This window comes from Sceloporus undulatus, chromosome 1, assembly GCF_019175285.1.
Source record: "Sceloporus undulatus isolate JIND9_A2432 ecotype Alabama chromosome 1, SceUnd_v1.1, whole genome shotgun sequence".
In the NCBI taxonomy this organism is placed as follows: Eukaryota; Metazoa; Chordata; class Lepidosauria; order Squamata; family Phrynosomatidae; genus Sceloporus; species Sceloporus undulatus.
Genome location: NC_056522.1, coordinates 46,901,216 through 46,928,168, shown reverse-complemented (window position 1 = coordinate 46,928,168; position 26,953 = coordinate 46,901,216). Strand labels below are relative to the sequence as shown.

At 39.1% G+C, this 26,953-nt stretch overlaps 1 protein-coding gene across 2 annotated transcripts in view; it reads left to right on the top strand.

Annotated features, from left to right (window-relative positions):
* Positions 1-26,699, top strand: part of LCLAT1 (lysocardiolipin acyltransferase 1) — a 110,221-nt gene extending 83,522 nt beyond the window's left edge. For both annotated transcript variants that reach the window (XM_042471979.1, XM_042471970.1), the window contains exon 6: positions 24,363-26,699. In XM_042471979.1, the coding sequence (XP_042327913.1) occupies positions 24,363-24,859 (497 nt within the window). In that variant the 3' untranslated portion in view covers positions 24,860-26,699. The remainder of the gene's footprint in view (positions 1-24,362) is intronic.
* Positions 26,700-26,953: the final 254 nt, after the last annotated feature.

Genomic DNA, 26,953 nt, shown 5'->3' with positions numbered 1-26,953 from the left:
AAGATCATTTCTCTGTCTGTCCACTCATGGATTTAAACACCTGTCACTTCCAAAGTTACATAGCCTGCATTCTGATCTGCTTCCTTGCATTATAAAGCTAGGAGACTTTAGTGAGTCATGAGGCATATTAAGTAACAATAATTACTGTGTATGAAACTTAATGTAACTCATCTTTAATGTTAACGGGGTTTTTAAACATCATTTCTGCTCACCAGTGCAGGATGCTCTTTGAAACTCAGCTAGTTTATCCATCTGAAACTTATTTAGATGAACTGGTATGAGTGGTGTGACATGACCTCCTTTCCATGCCTTGAGATTACATTTTACCTTCTCTTATAGAAGGCTCCTCGTCAATGACAGCTGCCCAGTGTCCAGTTCCTTAAATGTATCAGAGCTAGGGTCCCAAATGTCTTCCTTTTATTAATTTAATGTCTTGGATAGCATGTTTGTCTGTGCCTACAGTCAGCCTGCTCCATTATTTTCTATGGGGCTTCAGCATACACTCTTTTCCTCATACGCAGGGTGGGGATCCAGAACAGATCCCCCATGTATGGGGAGGGCGAACTGTATATGGTCTAGAAGTGATTCAAGCAGAGGCTTTTGTTATAACAGATAAATATTAAGTAACATGTGGCAAGAAAGTAGCTTAGGTAGAATAGTTCAAACTTGGTATGGTTACATTAATATAACAGTTGCAGGCATTTCACAGTTTCTTCTTTACAATCTCCAACACGCTTTCTCTCCCAGTCAGTATCCTTCTCTGACCGTACTGAAACCCTTTGTCTCTTTCTCCAGTTTCTCTACTTGCCCATCAGAATACCCCTCTGACCCTCTCTAGGTCCAGTCAGATTCCTTATGTGATACTCTTCCTCAACAACCTCCCTTGAACTCAAACCTTCCCCCAGTTCTTTTCAGCTCTCTTCAATTCCCATTCAACTCTCATCTCCCCCTCAATTGAATTCAGTCACTTACTCCTACCTTTTATGTCTATTCTTTCCCCTGCAGCCCCTCCCTTACAGTCAGCCCAAATTGTGATTGGCTGTCAGGAAACCAGGTCTGCCCAGTGATTCTTTCATAAGTGGGTATATAGAAAGCTCTGCTAGGAATGTTTACTTACAAACATGTACCTGTTTACATGCAGTTCTAATGAAACAGCAAGCCTTTTAATCAGAGTATTAGCTGCTTTAAGAACCATGGACCAGATTTCATCCGATTCACCATAAATAAGTAAGGAAAGAGCTTAACACTGATTAAACTCCAAAATTATCCATTTTTCGATTAAATGGCAGTTTAGTGTCTTCCTCTTAGTTGTATTTTCAAATCCTCCTGGGATAAGACTTGCATGACATTATGAAGTGGAGGAGAATTATTAGTTACATCATAATTTACGCAGTAAGCAAAACCAGTTTCAAAATTTCTAATTCCTTCATTCAACAATTATTCATTAAGTAGTTTAGCAGTTGGTATTTTTCCAGTAGAGCAGTTTACTGGAAAATAATTGAGTGTTAACCTTTAGTGGCTGGATCCAAAGAGCTGCTTAGGCTTGTGCTTGCCCAGTGAAGTTGTGCTTGTTTCCCACCTGTTCGAACAGTTGACTGCAGGCATATCATAAACTGCTTTTGAAACTGCCCTCCGTTTTATGTCATGAGATAAGAAGTCATGGTAAAAAACACAGTGAAAAGATGTAGAACAATACATGCAAAAATGAATTTTATTTTAAAAACAGAAAACGCAGCACATTTTAAGCAAATGTTTATGGGAGAGGTACTTTCTCCATGCCTCCCTCTCTTCCTTAATTTTAAAATGCATAAGGCCTGTGTGTGAAGCAGCCATTTTCAGAGTTTGCTTTAATCTGATTCCCCATAAACAAAGAGCATGTGCTTTAACTTCATTAGAATACAATCCATTTTTTAAAAAATATATTCTATTCTGCCCCTATTTTTCTTTTTATCATCCTCTCTAGGATGGGGAGCTGTTGTTCAAATGGAACTAATCACGAGGTTCCTTAGATCTTGGCGACTCTTAATAGTCATAATATTCACAATAAAGATCTTGAACTAAAAATCTATTTGTTATTTTATTTGCTGAATCCAATCTTGTTATGTCATTGAATATTGTAAATATATCAAGTAACAATCCATAGCCTTTCAGTTATTTCACTTGCTTTTTCTGTTCTATGAAGTATTTGAAAGTCAATCAGTGACTTTTTATATGTATACATATGCATGTACATAGAAATGGTAATGTAAAAACGGTCCTGAAATTCCTAGGGATCCAAACAGAACATTTAAAAAAACTTATTTACGATTATCAACATCAGTTAATACAGGAATGCATTGACAATCAGCACGGTTTACAGCACTTGGTTCCTTTATAATGTGCTTTAAGTGTTGGCAGCCCAAATTTATCATATGGTCACTGAATACATTAATAGAACATTTTTGTGAACTCATGAAACAGACAAGATAGCACATTATTAAAAACCTTTTCCCATCAAAAAATCTCTTTCCCTTATTTCCACCACACTCTTGAGTGTGGTGATAAAGAGAGAAGGGCCTTCTGTGAAGATCTCAATACTCAGGCAGGCTCTCAGGATAATACTGTTCTTCAGACAACCTGGACCATTTGGAACTGTATAGGTCATAAGCAGCATTTTGAATTGTGCTTTGAAACAGATTGTAGAAACAGCCAGTGGGACTGTTGTAACAAAGGAGTTGTGCACTCCCTGTAACTAGCACTGATCAGTAGTCTGGCTGCAGTTCTTTGGACCAGCTAAGCTTTCTGCATACCTTCGTAGGTGCCCCATGTAGAGCATGTTATAGTAATCCATATGGATCATTACTCAGAAACAGTCAAGGAATCACTATGTGATTATCAATTGTTTGTCACACTGCAGTTTAATTATAGTTGTGTTTTTGCCTTATATTATTATGCCTCACTGTTTAGCAGATGTAGTTTGCATTAAGAAATAGCAATGAATGTGCAGGTTCTTCAGATTAGTATAGACTTCTGCTTTTACATTTATGCCAGTGCATTGAAGTCTGCACTCATATTCTTGTCAGTAAATGTTTTACACTTTGTGCAACAAAGCAAAGAGAGCAGTTACTGTTTCTGTGTGCACTGAAGTCTTCCATTGAGCTCTGAACTTCAGCAGTGTGCAGTTTCTTTTATGTTCAAGAAAACACTGAATTAGTAGTAATTGCAATGACAATGTCTCACACACATTGTGAAATGTACATGACACCCAGAGGGAACAAGTGTGCATAATCAGGGGAAATGTGCATTTACTAAGTCAGTTAGCTGAGTTAGAGAAGTAATAAAGAGCAGTGAGTCAGTTCTGCCTGGTCATCCTGCGAGGCTGAAAATAACTTGTTATTCCACTCCTTTGTCCTTCCTCTACCCCACTTTTCATATGTTGTGTGTTTTTATTTATAGCTCAGTCACTTTGTAATTTATAGAATAGCACTTCAGAGGCTATGAGAGAAAGTGAAAGGAGATAGCTATAGAGGCTAAAATGCAGCAGGCAAGATGACATTTGAATAAATGCAGCTTTTAAATCACAGAACTACAATGCACAGTAGCAAACTTTAGGCAGTTGTCCATATGTCTCCCACCTCACCCCCCCCCCGCCCATGTTCTTCAGTTTGTCCTTTCTGAATACAACAAAAGAGATCAGTCAAAAGGCATCTGCATGTTTTTTTTATTGGCATTGCATGACAGTGTTGTTTATGTTCATTGGTATGGCCTATCCTTATCCAGAGGAGAAAGATGAAATACCATCTCCATCACTACTCCAAACAAATCAGCCACTCCCCAGGAGATCAGTTATGCATCTTTTTTGTAGCTGATTTAAGTATATCTGCCTGATAAGAAAAGAGCTGTAGTCAAAATTTGGTCCCAGCAGTGATGAAAAGATTTTGATCATTAACCACACTACTGTTTGCCCAATTGCAAAATGATATTCTTTGACTGGAATAATTTGTTAGTGTCAGGAATTTATAATAAATTATATTACAGTCGGCCCTCCCCATAGGCGGGCTTGCCTTCCACGTGGAAGGTGGACCCTGGCAAAAGTCATGGGGCACATACTAGCGCCAAGACGCCCCATTATTTTCTGTGGCGCTTGAGCATATGCTCTTTTCCCCATTCGTGCGGGGGGGGGGGTGTTTCTGGAACGGATCCCCCGTGTATGGGGAGGGCAAACTGTATCTAACTTTTTTCATTCATTTATGCAAAGCACTAACTGTTAAAAACTAGTTTTAAAGGATTCAGCTGCACTGAGTTAAACCTCAATAAGAAGGTTGCAGTGTAACTCAGGCTGTTTAAAAAATATGGCCAGGAAACCTGTATTCCAAACTATATAATTACGGTATTTATACCCTGCTCTTCAGCCCTAAAGGCTCTCAGAGTGCCTTATGATTATTATTTTTCATTAGACGGTTCTCTGCCCTCAGGCTTACAGTCTAAAAAGACATGACACTGAAAGAGAAGGGAATGGTGGTGGGGAAGGGGATCAAGTCCAGTGGTTCTTCTCTCCCTCTGGACCATGGCAGATGGACTGGAGGGAGGGCCCTTCTTGCTCTGGCTAGCCCTGATAGAGTTGGGCCAGTCTTTTACCTCCCTCCCAGGCCAGATGATGACAGATGGCATGGAGGGAGGGCTCTTCTTCAGGCTAGCCCTGATGGAGTTTGACCTGCCTTTGCACTCGCTCCCAGGCCAGATGATGTCAGATGGACTGGAGGGATGACTTTTCTTCTTCAGGCTAGCCCTGATGGATATTTCTTTATCATGATATTTTAGCTGTCATATAATATAGTGATCCCCAAACTTTTTCATGCTCCCACCTCCTTTCCACTTGGGTGACAACCCTAGTACCCACCTGTGCCTATTTCTTGATATTAGATCTACTGTGTGTGCAGGACCCAGCAGGACAATGGCATCAGCCATGCCCAGCTCACCACAGTCTCCTCCACTTCAGCCTCTCATATTTGAATACAGCAACAGCAATGGCCCAGGGCTGCTCCTACCTCTTGCTCACACTGGTTTTACAGCAAAAGGGAAGCCAACCAGCTATCTGGCTGCTTGTTTGCTGGTCCCAGGGCAACAAGGTGCAAAAGAATTGCTTGGTGGCACAGTGGTTAAATGCCTATACTGTAGCCACTCACTCATAAACCACAATATCAGCCAAGGACCCAAGCTTGACTCAGGCTTGCATCCTTCCGAGGTCGCTAAAATGAGTACCCAGATTGTTGGGGGTAATTAGCTTACACATTGTAAACCACTTGGGAAGTGCTTAAGTGCACTGATAAGTGGTATAGAAATGTATTTGCTATTGCTATGAGTGGTTTCTTAGTTGCTGTTTGACTGAGTGCTGAATTGCTGTTCTCTCCACCTGCTTACCTTAGGAAAAGCAACTGAACAGTGACTAAGAAGTCAGCAAAGGCTGTCTGCTTAGTCTCTTCTCCCCTTTCACCTAGTCACCTTAGGAGCAGCAACCAAGCAGTGACCAAGATGTTTCTCGCCCATGCCAGTCTTGGAGCAAAATTTGGCACGAGCGAATGGCTTCTTGGTTGCTGTTCCCTTGGGAGCATCTATCTGAGCTGCAACTGAGAAGCCGCTCACTTCCTGTGGCAAAGGCCAGCTGCTCAACTGGTTGCTCAGTTGCTGTTTCCAATGTGACCAGGTGGAAAGAAAGAAGCTTCTCCTCGGTGAGGAAAGACTCTCAGTCCTTCTTCAAAGGGGTGGAGGGGGGGCGCAACTGGCTTCCCACTTTTCTCCTTGGTGAGGAAGGACTGTCAATCTGAGAGAGGATAGAGAGGCGAAAGGCTCTTTCAAAGAATCAATCCTGGACACTCCTCCCTCTCATTTCCCTCGGACAGGCCTTCCACAAACAGCTTCAAGTTGTCCCCCCCCCCCCCCCCCCCCAATTCTTTCTTCTGCTTCCTCTTCTCCTGGCCATCCAACAAAAGAAAACAAGAGGAGCAATGCAGCTCCAACCTGCTAGCTGAGTCCCAGGACAGCTGACAGAGCTTAAGAAGGGTTGCAAATGTGAAAGCTCCTTTTTGTTGCCACTTCTCCCCTGCTGACACATGCTTTAACTCCTGACCCCTACCATGGACCTAAAGATCACTGGTTCTTTTTATTATTGTTGTTGTTGTTGTTGTTTATGTGTACAGCACTGTAGATTTACACAGTGCTGTAAATTGTCTTTCTTGCACCCCAGTACTTTGACTAAAGGCCCCCCTGCCATCCCCTTTTCCCTCACTGCCTCCCTGGATCTTTCCACTGTCCGGGGGGGAGGAGCATACCATCCACTGATATAATTTACTTTGTACGGTTCCGTTTATGTTCAAGGGAAGAAAGTACCAATTTTGAGGAAAAATCATTTCCATAAATAATCTTCTGGAAATTCAACTATTTCAGTGAAGTTTTTGAAGATTCAAGTAGTACATTGTTATTGAAAGGGAGATTAAGAGACTCCAACATAGTACAGGAGTTTAAAAGGGTTTTTTTTTAATTTGCTCTTGAAAATGACATTTAACTGAAGTGTGTGATTTATTAGTGAAACTGTTAGTTGGGTCACAAGCTTAGTTAGAATTCTTACAGTTGCCCCTTGCTGGCCTGAAACATAATGCCTCAAAGCAATTAACCTCGCTTTGTAATTACGGAGAGAAAAAACATCACATCTCTAGATGCTGAAATATGAACAACTTTAAGCAGAGAGTGAATGGTTCTAAAGAAATATTAATACAAAGGAGCCAGACAGTAATGCTTTCTTGATGTTTTGGTTGTTCTTTTTCCAGCTTAGTAATTTCTAAGTAGCTGGAGCCATGGCACATTTTACTGCTTCATCTTTATTAGGAATTGTCATGCATGAGTTCATCTTTCATCAGGAGAGTAATGATTCTGTTTTTTGAGGTGCCAGTATAATAAGAACAACCCTGTCCCCAAATGAAAGGATAATTCTTCTGCCTAGTGCATTAACTGCAATTCTATACAAGTCTACTCAGAAACAAGTTACACTGATTTGAGTGGGGTGTACTCTTGACTAAGTAGGTATAGGTTTGCAGTCTTATCTGAAGAATTTTAGACATCACATCAAAATTGTAATGACGTTCTGATTAAGAATGGAATATTCTGATCTACAGTTGCATATAATGTGGCAATGATGGCTTGTTTCATAATTACTGATTGTATGCCCTTTTATATAGACCAATAGCTTTGCTCAATCAAGATTATAAGATATACATGTGAATATTAGGAAATAGATTGAAAGATGTATTAGCAAAAATCGTCCATGAAGACCAGAATGGTTTTTTGCCAGAAAAGACAAATTAGAAATAACATAAGATCTTTGTTAAATATTATTGAACACTATAAAATACATAATGAGAAAAAAATCAGCATTAATATTTCTCAACGCTGAAAAGGCGTTAGATAATATTAATTGGCAACTTATGTTAGAAGCTTTAAAAAGAATGAATGTTGGAAGTAATTTCTTGGCAAATATTGAACAAATTTATAAACAACAGAAAATCCAAATTATAGTAACTGGAGAAAAAACAACTAATATTACTGTAGATAAAGGAACCAGACAGGGGTGCCCGTTATCCCCGCTTTTGTTCATCACAATATTAGAAATTCTGAATAACTCAATAAGATCTAACGAAAAGATTAGAGAGACAAGAATTGAGGGATACGAGGACAAGTTGAGAGCTTATGCGGATGACATGGTCATCATATTAGAAGACCCGAAAAGAAATATAGGCTACTTATTAGAAGAATTGAATGAGTTTGGTAAGGTTTCAAAATAAAGGCAAGACACAAATTATGACAAAAAATGTAAAAGAAAAAGAAAAAACAGATCTAACTTTAAGAACAGGTATAAAAATAGAAAAGAAAGTAAAATACAGTGGTGCCTCGGGTTACGAAATTAATTCGTTCCGCGGCTAATTTCGTAACCCGAAAAACCTTCGTAAGCCGAATTGCCATAGGCGCTAATGGGGAAAAAAGCCGCGGCTCTGCCGCGGCTCCATTTAAAACAGCGCGGAGTTTTTTCGTAACCCGAAAAAACATTCGTAACCCGAAACAATAAATCCCTATGGGATTTTTTCGTATCCCGAAAAATTCGTAACCTGGGTAATTCGTATCCCGAGGTACCACTGTACCTTGGTATATGGTTGTCAGAAAAGAATTTGGATTTGTTTGAAGATGTAGGCCTGTTACAGACTGCCAAAATAAAGCTGGTTCGGGTCTCTTTGGAGGTATGCTGTTTAAATGATGCATGCATCCTAAGAATCCGGAAGCTGCACCAAAGCTGCACTCCAGTGCTTAGGAATGGAGTGTGGCTTTGGTGCAACCTCCGGACTCTTAGGACCCATGCATCATTTAAATAGAATACCTCCAAAGAGACCGAAGCAGCTTTATTTTGGCAGTCTGTAACAGGCCATAGTAACTATAAAAAAAACTTGGAAGCAAATAAATAAGGATTTAACTCATTGGAACAATTATAACCTATCACTAGTGGGCAGAATTGCTGCCATCAAAATGAGTGTGTTACCGAGACTCATGTTTCTTTTCATAAATCTTCCGATTATAAGCAATGAGAAGGTATTCAAAGAATGGGAAAATATAATACTCAGATTTGTTTGGAGGTGGGAGGGGGGAAGCTAGGATACAAAGGAAAATTTTTAAAGAAAGAAAGATCCTTAGGGGGATGTGCTTTGCCAGGCCTAAAAACATATTATAGAGCTTGCAGCATTATGGGTAACCTTAACAAATAAACATCTGTTAGAACTAGAAGCATCAAATATAAGATTTAGTTGGCATGCGTACCTGTGGTACAGTAAAAAAAACTGTGAATAGAGAATTTAATAATTAATTCCAGAAAGTATTGCTGAAAACCTGGAAAACAGTGAAAAATAAGTTCTATTTAGGTTTACCTCATTGGGTCTCGGTCCAGGAGGCTTTCTTTGAAAAGTGGGAGGAGAGAGAAGATTGGATTCGATACCGAGATCTTGTTAAAATAAAACCCGATGGCAAAGTGGAAATGCTTGCAAGGGATGATTTAGTGGGAAAAGGAGTAAATATAAATTGGTTTGACTATATGCAATTAGTACAAAAATTTAAAGAAGATATAAAGAAAATGGCAGTGTTCCTTCCTTTTCTTTTTCCATAGTGAATTGGATGTTGAGGTGGATGTTGTTCAGATGTTTCAGGAACACAGCCAGATCTTCTTCTCCATGGCTCCAAATGGTGAAAGTGTCATCCACATATCAGAACCAAGTTGAGGGCTTTTTCGGTGCCATTTCCAGGGCTTGCTTTTCAAAGTGTTCCATGTAAAAGTTTGCTATCATAGGGCTTAGAGGGCTTCCCATTGCTACCCCATCCCTCTGTTCATAGAATCCATTGTCCCACTGGAAATAGCTTGTGGTGAGGCCATGTTCAAACAGGGCCGTGATGTCTTCTGGAAAAATCTGTCAGATGAGTATCATGGTGTCCATTATAGGGACTTTGGTGAAGAGGGAGACCACATATTTAATTATGGTGGTCAGATTACTTCTGGCAAGAAATTGGGGGAAAAAATCTATACCCACAATAGACGATTGGCTTTGGAAAGTTATGGAAATAAAAGAATTAGACAAATTAACAGCATTAATTAATAACAAATCCAAAGAAAAGTATTTAAGGGAATGGGAGCCAACAGAAAAATATTGGTTCAAGAAATGTAATATAAATGAAGAATTGATATAGACGGCTGTACTCTTTTGAATTGTAGAAATATAAAAGATATACAGTAAAAGATACCAGACTTATCAAAATACCTAGTAAAGAAAGAGATGGTTTGACAATAACATAAAGTTTGAGATACAATTTATCAAGGTTAACTAGATAAGGAGAGATCCAACAAGTTAATAAATTTTTTATTTTAGCTAAATTGAGAGTTTGAAATGACGGTATTAAGAGGGAAACAACCAGCTATAGATTTATGTATTACCCTGTTCAGATATTAACGGAGTAAAAATAGCTGATGTTGTAAATTTTCTCAGTATTATATTTTTTTTGGTATGAAATCTGTATATTGATGCTGCAATGGAATAAATCTTAATAAAGATTAAAAAAATAATTGCTGATTGTAATGTTGCTGCAAGGTGTGTGTGAGAAAGAGACTGCAGTCACAGGAAGAGATGGATTTACCCTTTCCCGCATAGCAGATCAGAATGCTGCAATGGCAGGAACAGGAAATTCCCTCAGGCAATGTCCTGACAATATGGTCATATCAACCACTCCCAACAGTCTAGCTACCCTATGTTGGACCAACCAATGTTTTCAAATGTTTTTCAATTACAGATCCCTGTGTAGTCCGTTGCAGTAGTCCATTGAACCACAGCATGAGTTAAGAGTTAGGAGGATAGTCTGGTGCAGGTAGGAAACCACTAACAACCACTAACAGAGACCATTAAGACAGAAATCTTTAAATTATAATCAATAATATGATCAAAATGTCAAGTCATTATGCAGCTGTAGAAATTGGGAAAATGGGGTGGGGAAAAGACAAATTCAGTGCTGTGTTTAATTAGAGAAGGTATTGAAAATAAAACTCTTACAGTATATAGTTCTGGCTACCTGGAGAGATGTTGTAGAACTAGAAAAGATGCAGAAAGGTGTAGACACAAAAAATTGCATTAATCAAACAAAGGTAATCTACACTTCCTATTATGTGCATATGCACCTCTGAATGAAGTGGGATTTCAGAGTAAGCATGCACGTGAGTGTGCTTAAAGAAGTAATTTTTCCATGTGCAGTTAATAATGTCCTTTTCCCATGAAATTCTTATTTAAATTTACTGGCTACTTGGCTTAGAATTCCAGACATTTATGGTGATTGAAGAGCAGTTGGAACTCTAGGTCTGTCTTCCCTAACCTAGTGCCTTCCCAGTGTAATGAATTACAGCTTCCATCATTCCCAGGGGTTGGAGCTGATCTGGGAGAATTGTTGTAACTGATAATCTATATACAATCACATTTATTCCAGTTATACCCAGGAACTTTTCAAAGATTTCAGTCATGCCTTTTTAAAAAAGTATAGTCACCACCCACATGGGGCGGGGTATTGTCAGTATGCTGATGACACCCAAATAGACTTCTTCATGCCTTGGTCAATCAGTTTCTTGAAGCGGTAATGGAATGGATGAGGAAAAACAAGTTCAAGTTGAATCCATACAAAACGGAGGTACTTGCAGTAGGGGCCCCCAAACCAGGTATTGGGTTGCAACCTCCAGTCCTAGATGGGGTCACACTCTCCTCAAAGGACTGTTCGCAATCTGGGGGTGCTCTTAGATCCCTCGCTTCACATGACAAACCAGGTGAATGTGGCAGTTAGGAGCGCCTGTTATCAGCTTCAGCTGATATGCCAGCTGCGCCCTTTCCTAGAAGTAAGGGACCTAGAAAGTGTAGTACATGAACTGGTAACTTGACAACTCGATTTCTGTAATACAGTCTACATGGGGCTACCCTTGTGCCTAGTCTGGAAACTCCAATTAGTACAACACATGGCAGGCAGGTTAGTTACCGGAAATTCTAGGAGTGACCGAATAACACCTATCCTAAAGTCACGCCACTGGCTGCCTCTTAGTTTCCAGGCACAGTACATGACATGGGTCCAACCTATTTAACAAACTATCTACTTCCATACAATCCACCCCGCATCCTCTGGGAGGAATTTATTGCAGCCTTTAAAGACCAGATTAACTGCAACCTCCCAGAGGACCTTTTCTGCAACTGCTCCCAGGCTATGGAACGGCCTACCAGATGAGATCAGTCATATTACCAACTTAGACAGCTTCAAAAGAAGATGTCAAGACGGATCTCCTCCAGAAGCCCTTTCCCGAATAAATTTCCCAGCTACAGATTGATTACTCCTTCACACCATGTATTTTCTACCACCCTGCCTATTTTATTATCAATTACTTTTAAAACTCTTTTAATTGTGATATATTTAATTCTTTTTTAAGGGGGGATATTGTAAATTTATGTATTATATTGTATGTGGACGTTTTAGTGTGAGCCACTCTGATTCTCTTGCTACAGAAGACCAATCTACCCCTTCATCTATACAAAGCATTGCTTGTACAGGAGTAGAAATAGACAAATTGAAAGCAAATATTGCAATTTCTTATGACTTTGGACTTAGGAAATCCAGGTTCAGATAAATTGAGCAACTCCACTGGGTAACCTAATACTATTTACTGTCTCTCAGCATGACTTTCCTCACATGGCCTGAAGATACAACAGGAAGGAAAGCCTGCTGTCTTGATTTGACTTGAGGAAAACAGGAAATAAATGTAACAAATAAACTGTTGTTGGTATGTTGATAGTATATATTATTCTTCCCCAAACTGATGCCCTCTAGATAAGTTGGCTCATGGTAGAGGAAGATGATGTACATTATAATGCAACACATTTGCACTGGAAGTAAAAGTGCCTGCTCTGAAAGTTAGTATATATCTGCCTGGCAGTTGAGGAGATGAAGGACTGTCTGATGTTATTAAGTGTTGTAATAGCATTACTAATATATGAGGGTATATGTGGCGTCTGGGTTGGTTGCATTCTCTGATTTAGGTTAGGTGGCTGCAGTTCTGTCCAGATTATAAGAAAGGGAAGGCTTTTCACCCCAAACCCTTGACATATCTCACTATTGGTTAAGCAAGAACGGTTTTAGTTTTAGGTGATAGCAGCAGTTTGAACAAGAGCAACATCCAGAAGACAGTGCAAGAGACTGGCATAGGCAAAAATAGCACGGGGGGGGGGGGGGACTACAGAAAATAAATCTTAGTCATTGCTCATCAGAAGAAGCTATGACTTGAGTTGAGTGCCTTCTTGGGGAGTTATGAAAGAGCCAGCCCAGGACATCTTTAAATCAGTTTTCTTTGATGGAATATTCAGATTTCTTAGATGTACTCTACCTAATGACCAACACTTTTTAATAGATGCAATGGAGAACATTTAGCTATATTTACACTTACAAAAAAAGTGGTATGGCTCTAGTTTCTTAATGCTTTGAGAGGAAAGGGCATACTCCTATCAATAGTGATTAAATAAATCAGCTAAAGTTTGGCATCTCTGGGTAGCAAAACTACCAGCATTTTATTTAAATCTCCTAAAATGCCATTTTATGTTGATCTGAAATATGCATGACCCAGATAATAGTTATGTTTAGAAGCCTGTAATCCCTTTGCATATTTAGAAATGAGCATTTTTCTGTATTTATACCACAAGGTAGAGAGACATAGGAAGCTTTAACAAGAGAGATCAAGTAAATAAATACATTGTGGAAATCAAATATTTGGGCATAGAAGATTATGCTTTTGCAGTGGATTAGCTTTTGCTGTGAAATCCTGTATATGTTTTAGGCAGGAATCTTCATAGTGGCTTACTCTGTGGTAAATTTGCAGAGAAGAGCAATCTTAAAGAGTTGAAAAAAAGCTGGTGAAATTTTCAACACTCTTAACAGTTTTAAGGTAACGGTGGTGAGAGTTGCCTTCAGTTCTAGTAACATAGGGCAAAATGCAGCAGAGCAGATGTTATTGGGTTACAATCCCCAGCAGCCATGGCCAGCATAGGTAGTGGTGAGTCATGTGGGAGTTATTATTTGTATAGTTGCAGGCTATATTTTACATCTTTGTTTTGCAAATGGATGTTAAATTTCCTGGACTTTGAGAATCTCCCATTGATCACATGGCCAGAAGGAGAAGGTTCCAGCCTGCAATAGTCTTCCATACCATCTGAACTGAGAACAAGAAATAGCAGAATGCAGGCCCATGACTAACATCTTCATTTTTTTTCTCCTGTATGCTCCCCCCCCCGGTATGGTTTTTAACACCCTTGCCTCATGAAGAAGCCAGTGGAGCTTCAAAAGCTTGCAACATGTAATTGTGCATTTTGGTTGCACCAATATAGGTATCATTGTTCGGTGGATTTTAGATTTGCTCTGTGGCCAACACGGCTACCTCTGAATGTTTTTAAGGCTGTATTTTAATTATAGTTGCAGACTATTTCTTGAGAGTTGCACATTGCTAGCTTCTGCTTGAGAGCTACTGGGTTGTGAATATGTAACTTCCCCTCTCAATGCATGCTATTGCATGAATTCTAGTTTCTAAAAAGCCATTTATTTATCTGAGTTTTTCTTGCTTTGAGTCAACTGGGAAAAAGCAGCAATAGAAATTTGTTGTTGTTAATTTTTTTATTGTCATGACTGCTGTTGCTCATTTTTATTTTTCTACTTCACAAGTAAAGAGTTATTCTGCTTTAAAAATCTGTTTATGTTGGTTAGAGATTCCAAGTAAAGCACATGTCCTTTCAGTTGTTATCATAAGCATATGGAGGCAGTTTTCCTGCATTTTATGGATCTCAGTCTGTTTCAAAAGTGCAACTTCGATAGTGCATTAAAATTGGTTCATGAGGGACTGGTGACTTTAGGGAATCTGGTGATTTTGAAAATGCTCCCACGTTGATCTCCATGTCTGAAAACTAGGGGCTATAGCTTGTTGGGTCCCATGCTCACAGATCCATTTAAGGATTCTGTAAGCTGAAAGAGAGAGGAGGCTGTTTTCTCAGAGTAATGGGGGATTTTCAGAAAGCAAAACAAAACACCTTCCTTCCCTCTGACCGGAACCTCATTTGAATTGAAGAGTATTTGTTTACTTTCATAGATGTACTCTGTGGGTGGAAATTGTGTAGCTTTTCAGATATTGTTGGACTGCAGCTCTCAGTGTTCCTCACTTTTGGCTGTGCTGACAAGGGCTGATTGCTGCAGACTAACATTTGAAGGGCTGCACAGTACCTACCTCTAATTTGAGACAATTCAAAACCTACTTGCTTGAATAATGCATTTTATTCCTATAGCCAGGTAGTGGAACGAGAAAAACACATGAAGAGGGGAGCATGGATGGGAACAAAGTGCATTTTGGAGAAGGGTAGTTTGGGACCTAAATATCTGAAAGGCACCAGATCCTATCTCATCTTGGAAGCTTAGCAAGGTGAACCCTAGTTAGTACTGTCAACAGATAGCAGGTGCTGTAGGCTATATTTCACTGGAAGGAACTGGCAAAGCCATCTCTATCTTGCCTAAGAAAGTCCAATGAAAATGATGGGGTCACCATAAGTTAACAGGTGATCTGAAGGGACAAAAGCACATATAGACATACACACAGGTGCTCCAATGTTTTAGTTTTTCAATAAGAACTAATAGTGTAATTTTATGCTTTTATCCTAAATATATTTTCTCTCAAATAAGTCCTGTTAATTTTGGTAGAGTTAACCTCCAGGAATCATGCTTAGGATATTATTGTCTCGACTTGTTTTCTGCTGCTATGATATTTCCAGCTTAAGGCAGCCCTACAGCAGTCTTATCACTTCCATGGGCTCCCTGGCAAACCACGGGTCAGCCTTTGCTTGTCGTTATTGAGCATTCTTACCACTAATATCTGTATCTATGGGCAAGGTACTGGAATAAGTGGTGGCCTCCAAGCTCCAGGGGTTTCTGGATGAAACAGATTTTCTTGATCCATTTCAATCTGGCTTCAGACCTGGCTATGGGACAGAGACAACTTTGGCCACCATGGTGAATGACCTCCATAGGGAACTGGAGAAGGGGAGTGTGTCCCTGCTGGACCTACTAGATCTCTATGGGGTTATGGATACCATCAGCCATGGTATCCTTCTGAGCTGCCTCTCTGGGATGAGACTTAGGGGTACTGTTATGCAGTGGTTCCAATCCTTAGAGGGGTGGATTCAAATGGTGGATGAAGGGAATGCTGTGGATATAGCATATCTTGATTTCAGTAAGGCCTTTGACAAGGTTTCCCATGACATTGTTGCAAACAAGCTTGTAAAATGTGGGCTAGATAAGGCAATTGTTAGTCCGGCCATACACAAAAGGTGCTCAACAATTGTTCCATTTCATCCTGGAGAGAAGTGACCAGTGGGGTACCACAGAGCTCTGTCCTGGGCCTAGTGCTATTCAACATCTTTATCATTGACTTGGATGACAGAATTGGGAGGCATACTTATCAAATTTGCAGATGACAACAAATTAGGAGGAGTAGCTAATACCCCAGAGGACAGGATCACAATTCTTAATAGACTAGAAAGCTGGGGCAAAGCTAACAAAATGAAATTCAACACGGAGAAATGAAAGGTACGGCACTTAGGGCGGAAAAATGAAGTGCACAGATATAGGATGGCTGACACCTGGCTGAACGAGACTACATGTGAAAGGGATCTTGGAATCCAAGTAGACCACAAATTGAACATGAATCAACAGTGCGATGCGGCATCTAAAAAGGCCAGTGCAATTTTAGGCTGCATCAATAAAAGTATAGTGCCACTGTATTCTGCTTTGGTCAGGCCCCACCTTAAATATGGTGTCTAGTACTGGGCATCCCAATTCAGAAAGGATGTTGAGAAGCTGGAGCGTTTCCAGAGGAGGGCAATTAAAATGGTGAAGGGTCTGAAAACCATGCCCTACGAGGAACAACTTGGGGAGCTAGGGATGTTTAATCTGGAGAAGAGATGGTTAAGAGGTAATATGATAGCCCTGTTTAAATACTTGAAGGGATGTCATATTGAGGAGGGAGCAAGCTTGTTTTCTGCTGCTCCAGAGACTAGGACCCAGAACAATGGATGCAAGCTATGAGAAAAGAGATTCCAGCTCAACATTAGGAGGAACTTCCTAACAGTAAGGCCTGTTCGACAGTGGAACACACTCCCTCGAAGTGTAGTGGAGTCTCCTTCTTTGGAGGTCTTTAAACAAAGGCTGGATGGCCATCTGTCAGGGATGCTTTGATTGAGAGCTCCTTTATGACAGGGAGTTGGATCGGATGGCCGTTGTGATCTCTTCCCACTCTATGATTCTTTTTTCTCCTTTTTTTAGAATAATTTTTATTGGGTATTTTGAAAACATATATAAAAAAGAACATAGATTAATACTAATCATTCATACCATATAACACAAAAACAATACAAACAATATTATCCACAACAAAACAAACATTATATAACTAGGGATACCGCAACCAACATATATGTCATACATTCCTCCTTCGTTGCTTCCTTTCTACCAGTGTATCTTTTATACTAAATCCATACAATTTTTAGATTATCTGTTAAAGCATAATGTATTTATGATTCTATTTATATTTGCGCTTACACACTTATAATTTACCTTGCAATCTTCCTTTGAAATATATATAAATATTATCATACAAAACCAATCTCATTAATTTAAAGAGCCGTTAGATTATATATTTAAACATAATTCAATTTTCCAACTGCTATATTAATATAAATCAGATTGAAAGAATTCAACTTAAACTAATTCTGTTCCCAAAACTACATTCTCCCCCCAAACTTTCTGGAGATGCATAATTATATTATCCCAATCTTCTTTATAGGAGTTTGACGATCCATTTCTGATTCCTCTTGAGAGCTTGTCCGTTTCCATCATGTCCAGTAATTTAAACATAATTCCTCCTTTGAGGGTATTTCCTTTGTTTTTTATTTCTGGGCATACAATATTCTTGCAGCTGACAACGTATAAAATAAAATTTTACTGAACTTTTTCCCCCCAAATCTTGTTCTATTATATTAAGCAAAAAAACTTCAGGAGAAAGTTTAAGAGCTATATTAACAATTTTCTTAATTTCAAAATGAATCAATTTCCAGAATTGTGTTGCTTTCCCACAGGTCCACCACATATGATAAATAGATCCTTGCTCTTTCTTGCATTTCCAACATAAATTACTACAATTATTATACATTTTGCTAAGTTTTTCAGGAGTTAAATACCAACGGAAAAAAATCTTGTAATAATTTTCTTTGATATTTTGACTACTAGTATATTTCAGCCTCTTTTTCCAGGTATATTATATAGATGTTGAATAACCTGGGGAATAAAATGGAACCTTGGACTCCACAGGCCAGCGGTCAAGGAGTCAAACAGGAATCCCCCAATAGAATCAGATACCTGGAATATACCTGATTCTATGGCCGGTTACATACCGGCAGTTGGAACATCCGGAGGACGTCCCATTTTAAAAAAGGGGCGTCTCTTCTAGACGCCCCTGAGTCTAGTACGGACTGTGTCCGTACAATATGGCGCCGGCCCTTCTACATGGCCGGCGCCATATTGACGTATCGGACGCTGAGCGTCCGAACGTCGCGCGGCCCTAATGACATCACGAATGCGCCCTTGGCGCTTCGCGACGTCATCAGTGCGCCGCGGAAAGAAGGTCTGAAATGGAGCTTCTTTTTTGATCCACGCGGGAGCTGCGCGGTTTGGCTGCTGCAGCTCCCGCACGGAGCAAATGGCGCCGGCGGGGGACCGCCGCAAAGCGGCGGTTTGTATCCCGCCTATGATTCTATTGGGGGATTCCTGTTTGACTCCTTGACCGCTGGCCTGTGGAGTCCCACAAGGTTCCATTTTGTTCCCCAGGTTATTCAACATCTACATGAAACTGCTGGGAGAGGTCATCTGGAGTCTCTTCTTTCCATCTGATTCCAAAGAAGCCGCCTCTGTACTGAACTAGTGTCTGCAGTCAGTAATGGGCTGGATGAGGGCAAACAAATTGAAACTTAATCCAGACAAGACAGAGGTACTCCTGATCAGTCGCAAGGTAGATCAGGGAATAGGGACTTTGCCTGTGCTGGATGGGGTTACACTCCCCCTGACATCTCAGGCTCACTGCTTGGGTCTGCTCCTGGACTCCACTCTGAGCCTAGATGCCCAGGTTTCAGCAATGGCCAGCATTTGCACATTTAAAACTTGTGTGCCAGCTGCACCCATTCCTTGAGATGTCAGATCTGGCTACAGTGACACATGCCTTGATTAGACCCCGTTTGGACTACTGCAATGCCCTCTATGTGGGGCTGCCTTTGGAAACTGTTCGGAAACTCCAGCATGTGCAAAACACTGCTGTCAGAATGCTGACTGGGGCCAGTTATAGAGACCACGTAACTCTTTTACTGAAACAGCTTCACTGGCTACTGGTTCGTTTCCGGGAACAATTCAAAGTGCTGGTTATGTCTTATAAAGTCCTGCATGGTTTAGGCTCAGATTATTTGAGAGACTGTATTTCCCCATACAAACCTGCTTGAGTGCTAAGATCTTCTGGGGAAGGCTTTCTGTTGGTCCCTGCACCATCACAGGCTTGTCTGGTGAGGACACGACAGCGAACCTTTTCTGTGGCTGCTTCTGCCCTCTGGAATGCCCTTCTACAAGAAGCAAGGCTGGCATCCTCCTTGCTTGCCTTTTGTTGGCAGGTAAAAACAGCTTTGTTCGGGCAGGCTTTTAATGTCTAGTCATGGGATGGGTTTTATATAGGATGGGTATTGTGATTTTATTGTGGTTTTAATGTTTGTAATTTTATATCGTTTTTAGCTGATGTTTTAATCAATCAATCAATCAATCAACCATTTATTATTACGGCATACAGCCAGTACACTGCTACCTCGGGTTACGAAATTAATTCGTTCCGCCATTCCTTTCGTAACCCGAAAATTTCGTAACCCGAAAAGGCTTTCCGTTAGCACTGGAAAGCCTATAGCTGCACTTTGCAGCATTTGAATTTCGCGCCGAAATGAATTTCGTAACCCGAAAAATATTTCGTAACCCGAAACAGTTTTTTCCAATCCAACTTTTTCGTATCCCGGAAATTTCGTAACCCGATCATTTCGTATCCCGAGGCACCAGTGTACAAGATAAAATACAATAATGATGACCAAACATCCATATAAACAATACACTCAAAATGACCTTTTACAAACAGGTATAAATATCAGCAAGAAATCTAGAATAAAATAAAGCTCATTGCCATATGTCAGTTAGCAGGGGAATTTAGAAGAGTTGTAAAAATATTATAAAAGAGTTTCTTTAGCATAACATTTAACAGTCAACTGTCAAAGTATCCATCTGTTATGGAGTGCTTATTAAAGCAGAATGTAATATTAAGGAAATGGTAAAAAAAATGATAAAAAGATGTTCCATCCATACACATAAAGACTGGTTAATTGTTTTCTTACAATATGTTTTTAGAATTGTTATGAACCGCCTTGGGTCCCTTCGGGGAGAAAGGCGGGATAGAAATTAAACAAACAAATAAATCTCATTTTTTTCTACATGCCCAAAGCATCTGAGAGAATGTGAGTTGCCTAAGGAAAACCAGTACACTTGTATGGCCTAGTAGGGATTCGACCCCCATCTCCCAGAGTCCTAATTTAGCAGTTCTACTACACCACCATGCTTGCTCAGGCTATCAGTAAGTTATAATTTGTGAAACTCTTTCTTTCAAGTAACCAAGGTGATATAGCAATTTGGAAGAGGACACTTCCAGCTCCTTCCCCACCGAACATAATATGCACAATAAAACCTATGAGCTGTTAATGTTAAGTACAGGGTGAAAGAGATCCAGCATGGGACCTGCAGAAGCCATCAAGATACTTATTAATTTCTGTTAGGACTATTTTATATATAGCATCAAACGTGTGGCAGGCAGTAGAATGAAGACACAAACAGCTGGCTCTTTGTTCTTAACAGGCTCACTGTCTGGATTAGATCAGGCAGGAGAAGAATGACAGAACTGATGTTGAGGGAGAGAGCAGGCCGGCCCAGCGTCATCAGGGGCTGGCCTGAAGACAGAGCGCCCTCCCTCCATAACTGTCATCTTTCGGCCGTTGAGGGAGAGAGCAGGCCGGCCCAGCGTCATCAGGGGCTGGCCTGAAGACAGAGCGCCCTCCCTCCATAACTGTCATCTTTCGGCCGTTGAGGGAGAGAGCAAGCCAGCCCAGCGTTATCAGGGGCTGGCCTGAAGATACAGTGTATCTTAATTGTAGATTTTTTCTTATACTGTTATATAATTTTCTTGTACACCGCTATGATCTATTTGGAATAGCGGTTTATACATAAAACATATTATTATTATTATTATTATTATTATTATGGATTGCAGTGGGAATTTGTATACAGGAAGAGTACAGCTAAACTGCAGTTTTGACCTCTAGCACAATTAGAAGATAAGAAGAAGAGCCTAATTCTAAGACTACATGGGAGGGTTGTAACTAAAAGTACACCCACCAGTATTCCAAGACATATGACCACTATATAGTACAGCATTATTATTATGACATAGCAACAGCAGCACCAGTATTTTAAAAAAAAAGTCTGGGTAAAAAAAATAAGTCCACAGAACTTTCGAAAACAACGAGAAACAAAAGGTTGAAATTTTACACCCCATTTGAAAGAAAAGAAGGAAAACGGGGGCTGTGCTTTGCCGGATATTAAGACTTACAGAATAGCTTGCAATTTAACTTGGTTGGAGGAATGGATTAGGTTAGAAGATGCAGATACACTTAACTATGAAGGAGCAGAGCTTAGATACGGCTGGCACGGCTACCTGTGGTACAACAAAAGTGCAATCCATAAAGATTTCTACAATAATCCAATAAGGAGAGGGCTATTGAATACATGGAAGGTAGTGAAGGCTAAATTCTACTTAAAAACCCCGCTCTGGGTCTCAGCGCAAGAAGCTTTTGCCAACAGATGGGATATACAATCTAAGTGGGTAAGGTACAGTGATATCCTTGAATCAAATACTAGCAAGGAGTTAATAATAAAATCTAGAGAGCAACTGGCTGAAGAAGGAAATAGAATCAATTGGTTCACTTATTATCAAATCAAAAATAGATTTCTTCAAGATCTGAAATCTACTGGTATAGAAACCCAATTATTAGAAATTGATAAACTGCTTATGGATAATATGGACAAAAAGATCGCTAAATATTATACTTTATTGCGGGAAAGAGATTTTGAACAGGAGCCAGTCAAACAATATATGATAGATTGGGCAAGAGATATGGGTAAAGAAATTCCTTTAGAAGCTTGGGAAAGGGCTTGGAGTCGTACTAATGCCTTCACCCAATGTATGAATTATAAAGAAAATTTTATCAAAGTCAGCAACAGATGGTACTACACTCCTGCGAGATTAAAAAAAATGGGTAAATTAAAATCTGATAAATGTTGGAGGTGCCAGGAAGACAAAGGGACAATGATGCATATGTGGTGGGGCTGTGCAAAGGTGAAACCCTTCTGGGACAAAATCCATAGTATAATTCAACAAATCTTTAATATTGGTTATAAAAAAAGACCAGAACTATATTTGTTGAACATGACTTATTTTATTAAAAATAATGATGAATGTAAATATTGGAAAACTACTGTATATGATAACAGCAGCTAGACTGATTATTGCAAATCACTGGAAAGACACCAATGTAATACAACTAGAAGAATGGCTTATTAAGCTAAATGATATTAGACAACTGGACTTGATTTCCTGTAGCTTAAAGAGGGGAAGAAAAAACGAGAGGACACAGTTGGAATGGGAAAAGGTGGTGTCTTTTTTGAAAAAAAGGTGGAAATTGGAGGATAGTCTGGTCGAAGCTCTCTTATAATGGTTAACCATTAGAAACTCTTCAAAAATAACATCGTTGTGGAAATAAGATTAATTTTGATCGCTCAGTTTACTTTTTTTTTTTTTTTGGAATGTTTATATTAGCTAGGGTTGCAATATTTTGGTATTAGATAATGTTGGAGAAAAACTTATAAATACACCATGGGAAATGTTGATAACAATGGGGAATTTTCAATTAACTGAGTGTATATAAATCTAAGCAAGAATACGCATATAATTAAGGAAACTTCATAAGAGGGGAATTTAAAGCTAGGAAGTAGAACATTTGCTGGAATCAAAGCTTTGTTATTTTGAAACCTGAATTGTATAGACAATATACGTCATTGTAATTATGTATTCAGGAACAACTTGCCTTTTCTGTATGGAAAAATTTAATAAAAATTATAATAAAAAAAAAAAAGAAAGAAATTTTACACCCCATAATGCAGCACAGTGCTTATTTCCAGCTTGGGTACATTAATAACAGAACAGTCCTGACTCACTTAGACCTCAAATGCCAGATAGCTAAACTACCTTCGTGTTGAATCTCTGACGCAACCCACTCTCCCTGGATAGCAAATGATTATTTTTTTTAAAAAAGAAATACAAATAAATTAATATGCTGGCACGGCTTTACTAAAATGTCATATCCAGTGAGTTCAGCACCTACATTGGAATAGACAAGCTGACTTTATGAAATCTAAAAAAATGTAATCTGATAAATTGTTGAACAAGAAAGTAGTGCATCCTGTTAATACTTTAGTTTGTGCACATGCGCAGCACACCAAATTATACTATGCACTGCTTCTAGATTAAAAAAACAGCAAAACATAGAATATCCACAGGTTACTTGAGCATCATCTTTTTGTAGTTTCAGTTAGAACTGCCAACTGGCCTGTCAAAAAACATTTTTAATTAATTAATTTTTTGTGTGTGTACAATTCTTGTTTGTATTTGGTTTCGGACTAGCTCCCAAAGGAACAAAGCTGTACCCCACTCATCACTCCCAGTCCTCTTACCATTTTCCATCATCTCTCCTTTTGTTCTGCGGACAGATAATTGGTCTTTGGACAATCTTCGGCATAAAATGATAGAATACTAAGAAATAGCCATTGGTAGCGTTAATATTTCCAGCAAAGAGAATAGGATGTGATGCCTATGACAGGGATAGAAAATCCTTTCACACCAGGGTTTCACATCCTTTGTTAGCTCTGGGCTGCAGAAGTACTCCTACATCCCCAAATTGATAGGCAACATGCTCAATTGCAATTGCTGGGGAGCATTATTCTCACCATGGCCTGGCGGTGGGCCAACAGGTACCTTCTGTGAATCATCTGTGTCTCTAGGCCAAATCTCAACTTCACTGCACACTAAGTACCTATATGCAAGCCATTAGTCTCCTAGCCTCAGTTTCCCACATGATCTTTAGGTATGGAAAAGAATGTCCATTCAGTGTGTAGAACATTGACTGAAACTTTGAAATTAAAAGGTGTAATTTTCAAAAATCATTGATAGAGAAAATAAATGGCAAAACATTGTTAAAAGTTGTGGCTTAATTTCCTGGATGTAGCAAAAGGGACAGTAACATTTCCTAATGGGTCATATGAATTTTTATGTGATCATTGTTTCCATGATTTAAAGAAGGCGTAGGAATCATGTGGCTCTCCAGATGTTGTTGAACTATAGCTCCCAGCATTCTTCAGCACTAGCTATGCTGCTGAGATTTTCTGGGAGATACAGTCCAACAACATCTAGAGGGCTGCATGATTCCCACCTTTATTCACAGTACTGAATCAGTGTTTCAGTTTCTCAAATACTGATATTGGCTGTATTCATAGTCTTATCTATTTTTCCCTAGGTAATAACCTTGATGCTATCCATGACATAACAGTGGCATATCCTCAAAACATTCCACAGACTGAGAAGCATCTTCTATATGGTAACTTCCCAAAGGAAATTCATTTTCATGTCCAGAGATACCCCGTACAGGCTCTTCCAGCATCTCGGGAACAACTGCAAGTTTGGTGTCAAAAGCGTTGGGAAGAAAAGGAAAAAAGGCTCCGTTTGTTCTATGAAGGCAAAAAGTACTTTGATGCAACAGGGAGAAGCAAAATTCCACCCTGTAAATCTGAGCTCAGGGTCATGGTTGTTAAGTGCATTTCACTCTTGTACTGGACATTTTTCACACTGGCTGCATTTGTGTTGCTATACTTATACAGCTTTGTACGGTGGTATTTTGTTTCTGTGATTGTCATTTTTGTTGTGCAACAAAAATTGTTTGGTGGGCTTGAATTGATAGAACTTGCATGCCACCGATTTTTTTGTAATTTTTTTTTACAAAACTCAAAAAACTAAATCCAGTTGATAAATATTGTGGGATGGCATTACCTTTGTGCACGCTTTTGGATGTGGCCTGTGAAAATGAGAAATTGGAGAAAAAATGGGTTTTCAGAGTGGGAGTTTTTGCATGAGAGTCATTGATCTTTCCTAATGCTGTCATTGGCTAATACACTGTGCACTTTTATTGTTAAAGGACAAAGACATGGTAAGCTGTATGAATTTTTAATATTCGAATGTATTGTCATTGTTTCTCTTGCTGGCAGCTAGCATCTGCTTTATTGCTGCTGTTACCTAAACTGCTTCAAATTAATGCAAAACATTTTGCTGACCAATCAAAATATATATCCATTGAACTTTGTAAACATGTAGTTCTAATTAGCTGGGCAGATTTGTAGAGCTAAAGTAGTGATTCCAACACACCCTTGTCATAAATAAAGGGTGAAATGTGAAAGTCCCAGCACTTTACAGGACTAATATTTTGGCTAGCTCTAATTCCCTAATAGAGAAATAATACATGATACAATTATTTTTTATTCAGTAAATTATGTGACCTACAGAATGAGAAAACAAAACTCAGGACCTTAATTTGGATTCAGTCTTTTGTATTTCCTTTTGACATGCCTATTCCATCTCAGTTGAATTCTTACAACCTGTATACTGTAATCGTATTTTGAAATAACTTTCACTGGAAATTGTTAAAGCATATATCTGAATAAGTGTGATGACAAAAGACTGATCTGTATGTATGGTTGAGTTAGTCACTGTTGTTTCACAAACATTAAACCCTCCTCAACATTCACCTCATTTAAACTAGCCATATCTAAGTCTTGGTCATATCTATGGCCTTTTCAACATCTGAATTTGACTGGCACCATAAACCTCTTGAAAACTATTCAAAAGATAGGGAGGTATATCTGATGTAAAATTGACCATAAAAGCAACAATTCTAGCCTGAATAAAATGAATCTTAACTTGAGTGTAGATTATTACCCCCCCCCCCCCATGAAAATCATCTGTGGAAATAATGTTAATATTTTGGCTGTATAATGTGGTAGATTTGTAAGATTTTGGCTTTGATGCTCTGTTTTAATTTTAGGGAAAGTTTTCACATCCCCAGTAGCATACAACTATGCTCACTGCACATTTAAGTGATGTCAGTAGATTGACTACCCCTCACCTCTTCCCCAAGCAGCAAGTGTGAAGTGATAGTCCCCTAATAAAGCCAGAGTTGGAAAACAGAAAGGCATTCAGATAAACAACTGAATGTTTCACCTCCTCTATACTTTACAGAATGCTAAACTGTTATTGAAACAAACTTCAGTGGTACTATGAAAAGTGTATCCTCTCTCCTCCCCTAGATGCTGAGAGTTTTCTGGGAAGAAGAAACCACTTTCAATCACTGGCTAAAATAGGCCCATAATTTTCTAACAAAAATATCTTAATAGTTTCCTACTCTGTAGAGTGAATTTGAATTTCCTTGTTTAATCATTTGTCACCATATATGGTTCAGCACTTTTTCTTGGGTAGGTTCAACTCTTAAGACAGTTGTTTGTCACCAACTCTGTGGAGCTGCCAGAATAGGTCAAGGCATTTCTCATCCCTCCACTGAATATTAGTAATACCAGAGCCATACACAAGGTTGTGAAGTATTCTGTGTTGAAGTTCCATGTCTTTGTTCAACCTCTGTTGCTTCTGCACTGTTTTTATAGCTTCATTTGATAAATAAATTGTGTTGATACAATGGATTACAAAATATCTCCAGAATAGCCTTAGTCTTCTCATTGTACCAAAATGCTAGAAAGTTTTAGCCATGAACAAACAACATACTCTACAACAATAAAAAGTTTAGAATGCATGTTGATATTCTTTTATTGGATTCGTATGTTTACCACGGATGGCGAAGTTGACTGATCCCTTTGCATACTGATGGTGAAAATTGTCCTTGTTGATACGATCAGTATATTACTTCAGTCATATAGCATTTTACTCAGCAATTGATTTGCTTTTAGGGTTTCCAGCCCCAAAGGATCAAAGATTTTTTATATTATAGCTGAAAGCAAGCGAAAGCGAGACATGATCTCATGCTGATTTATTGAAACCAAACATTTT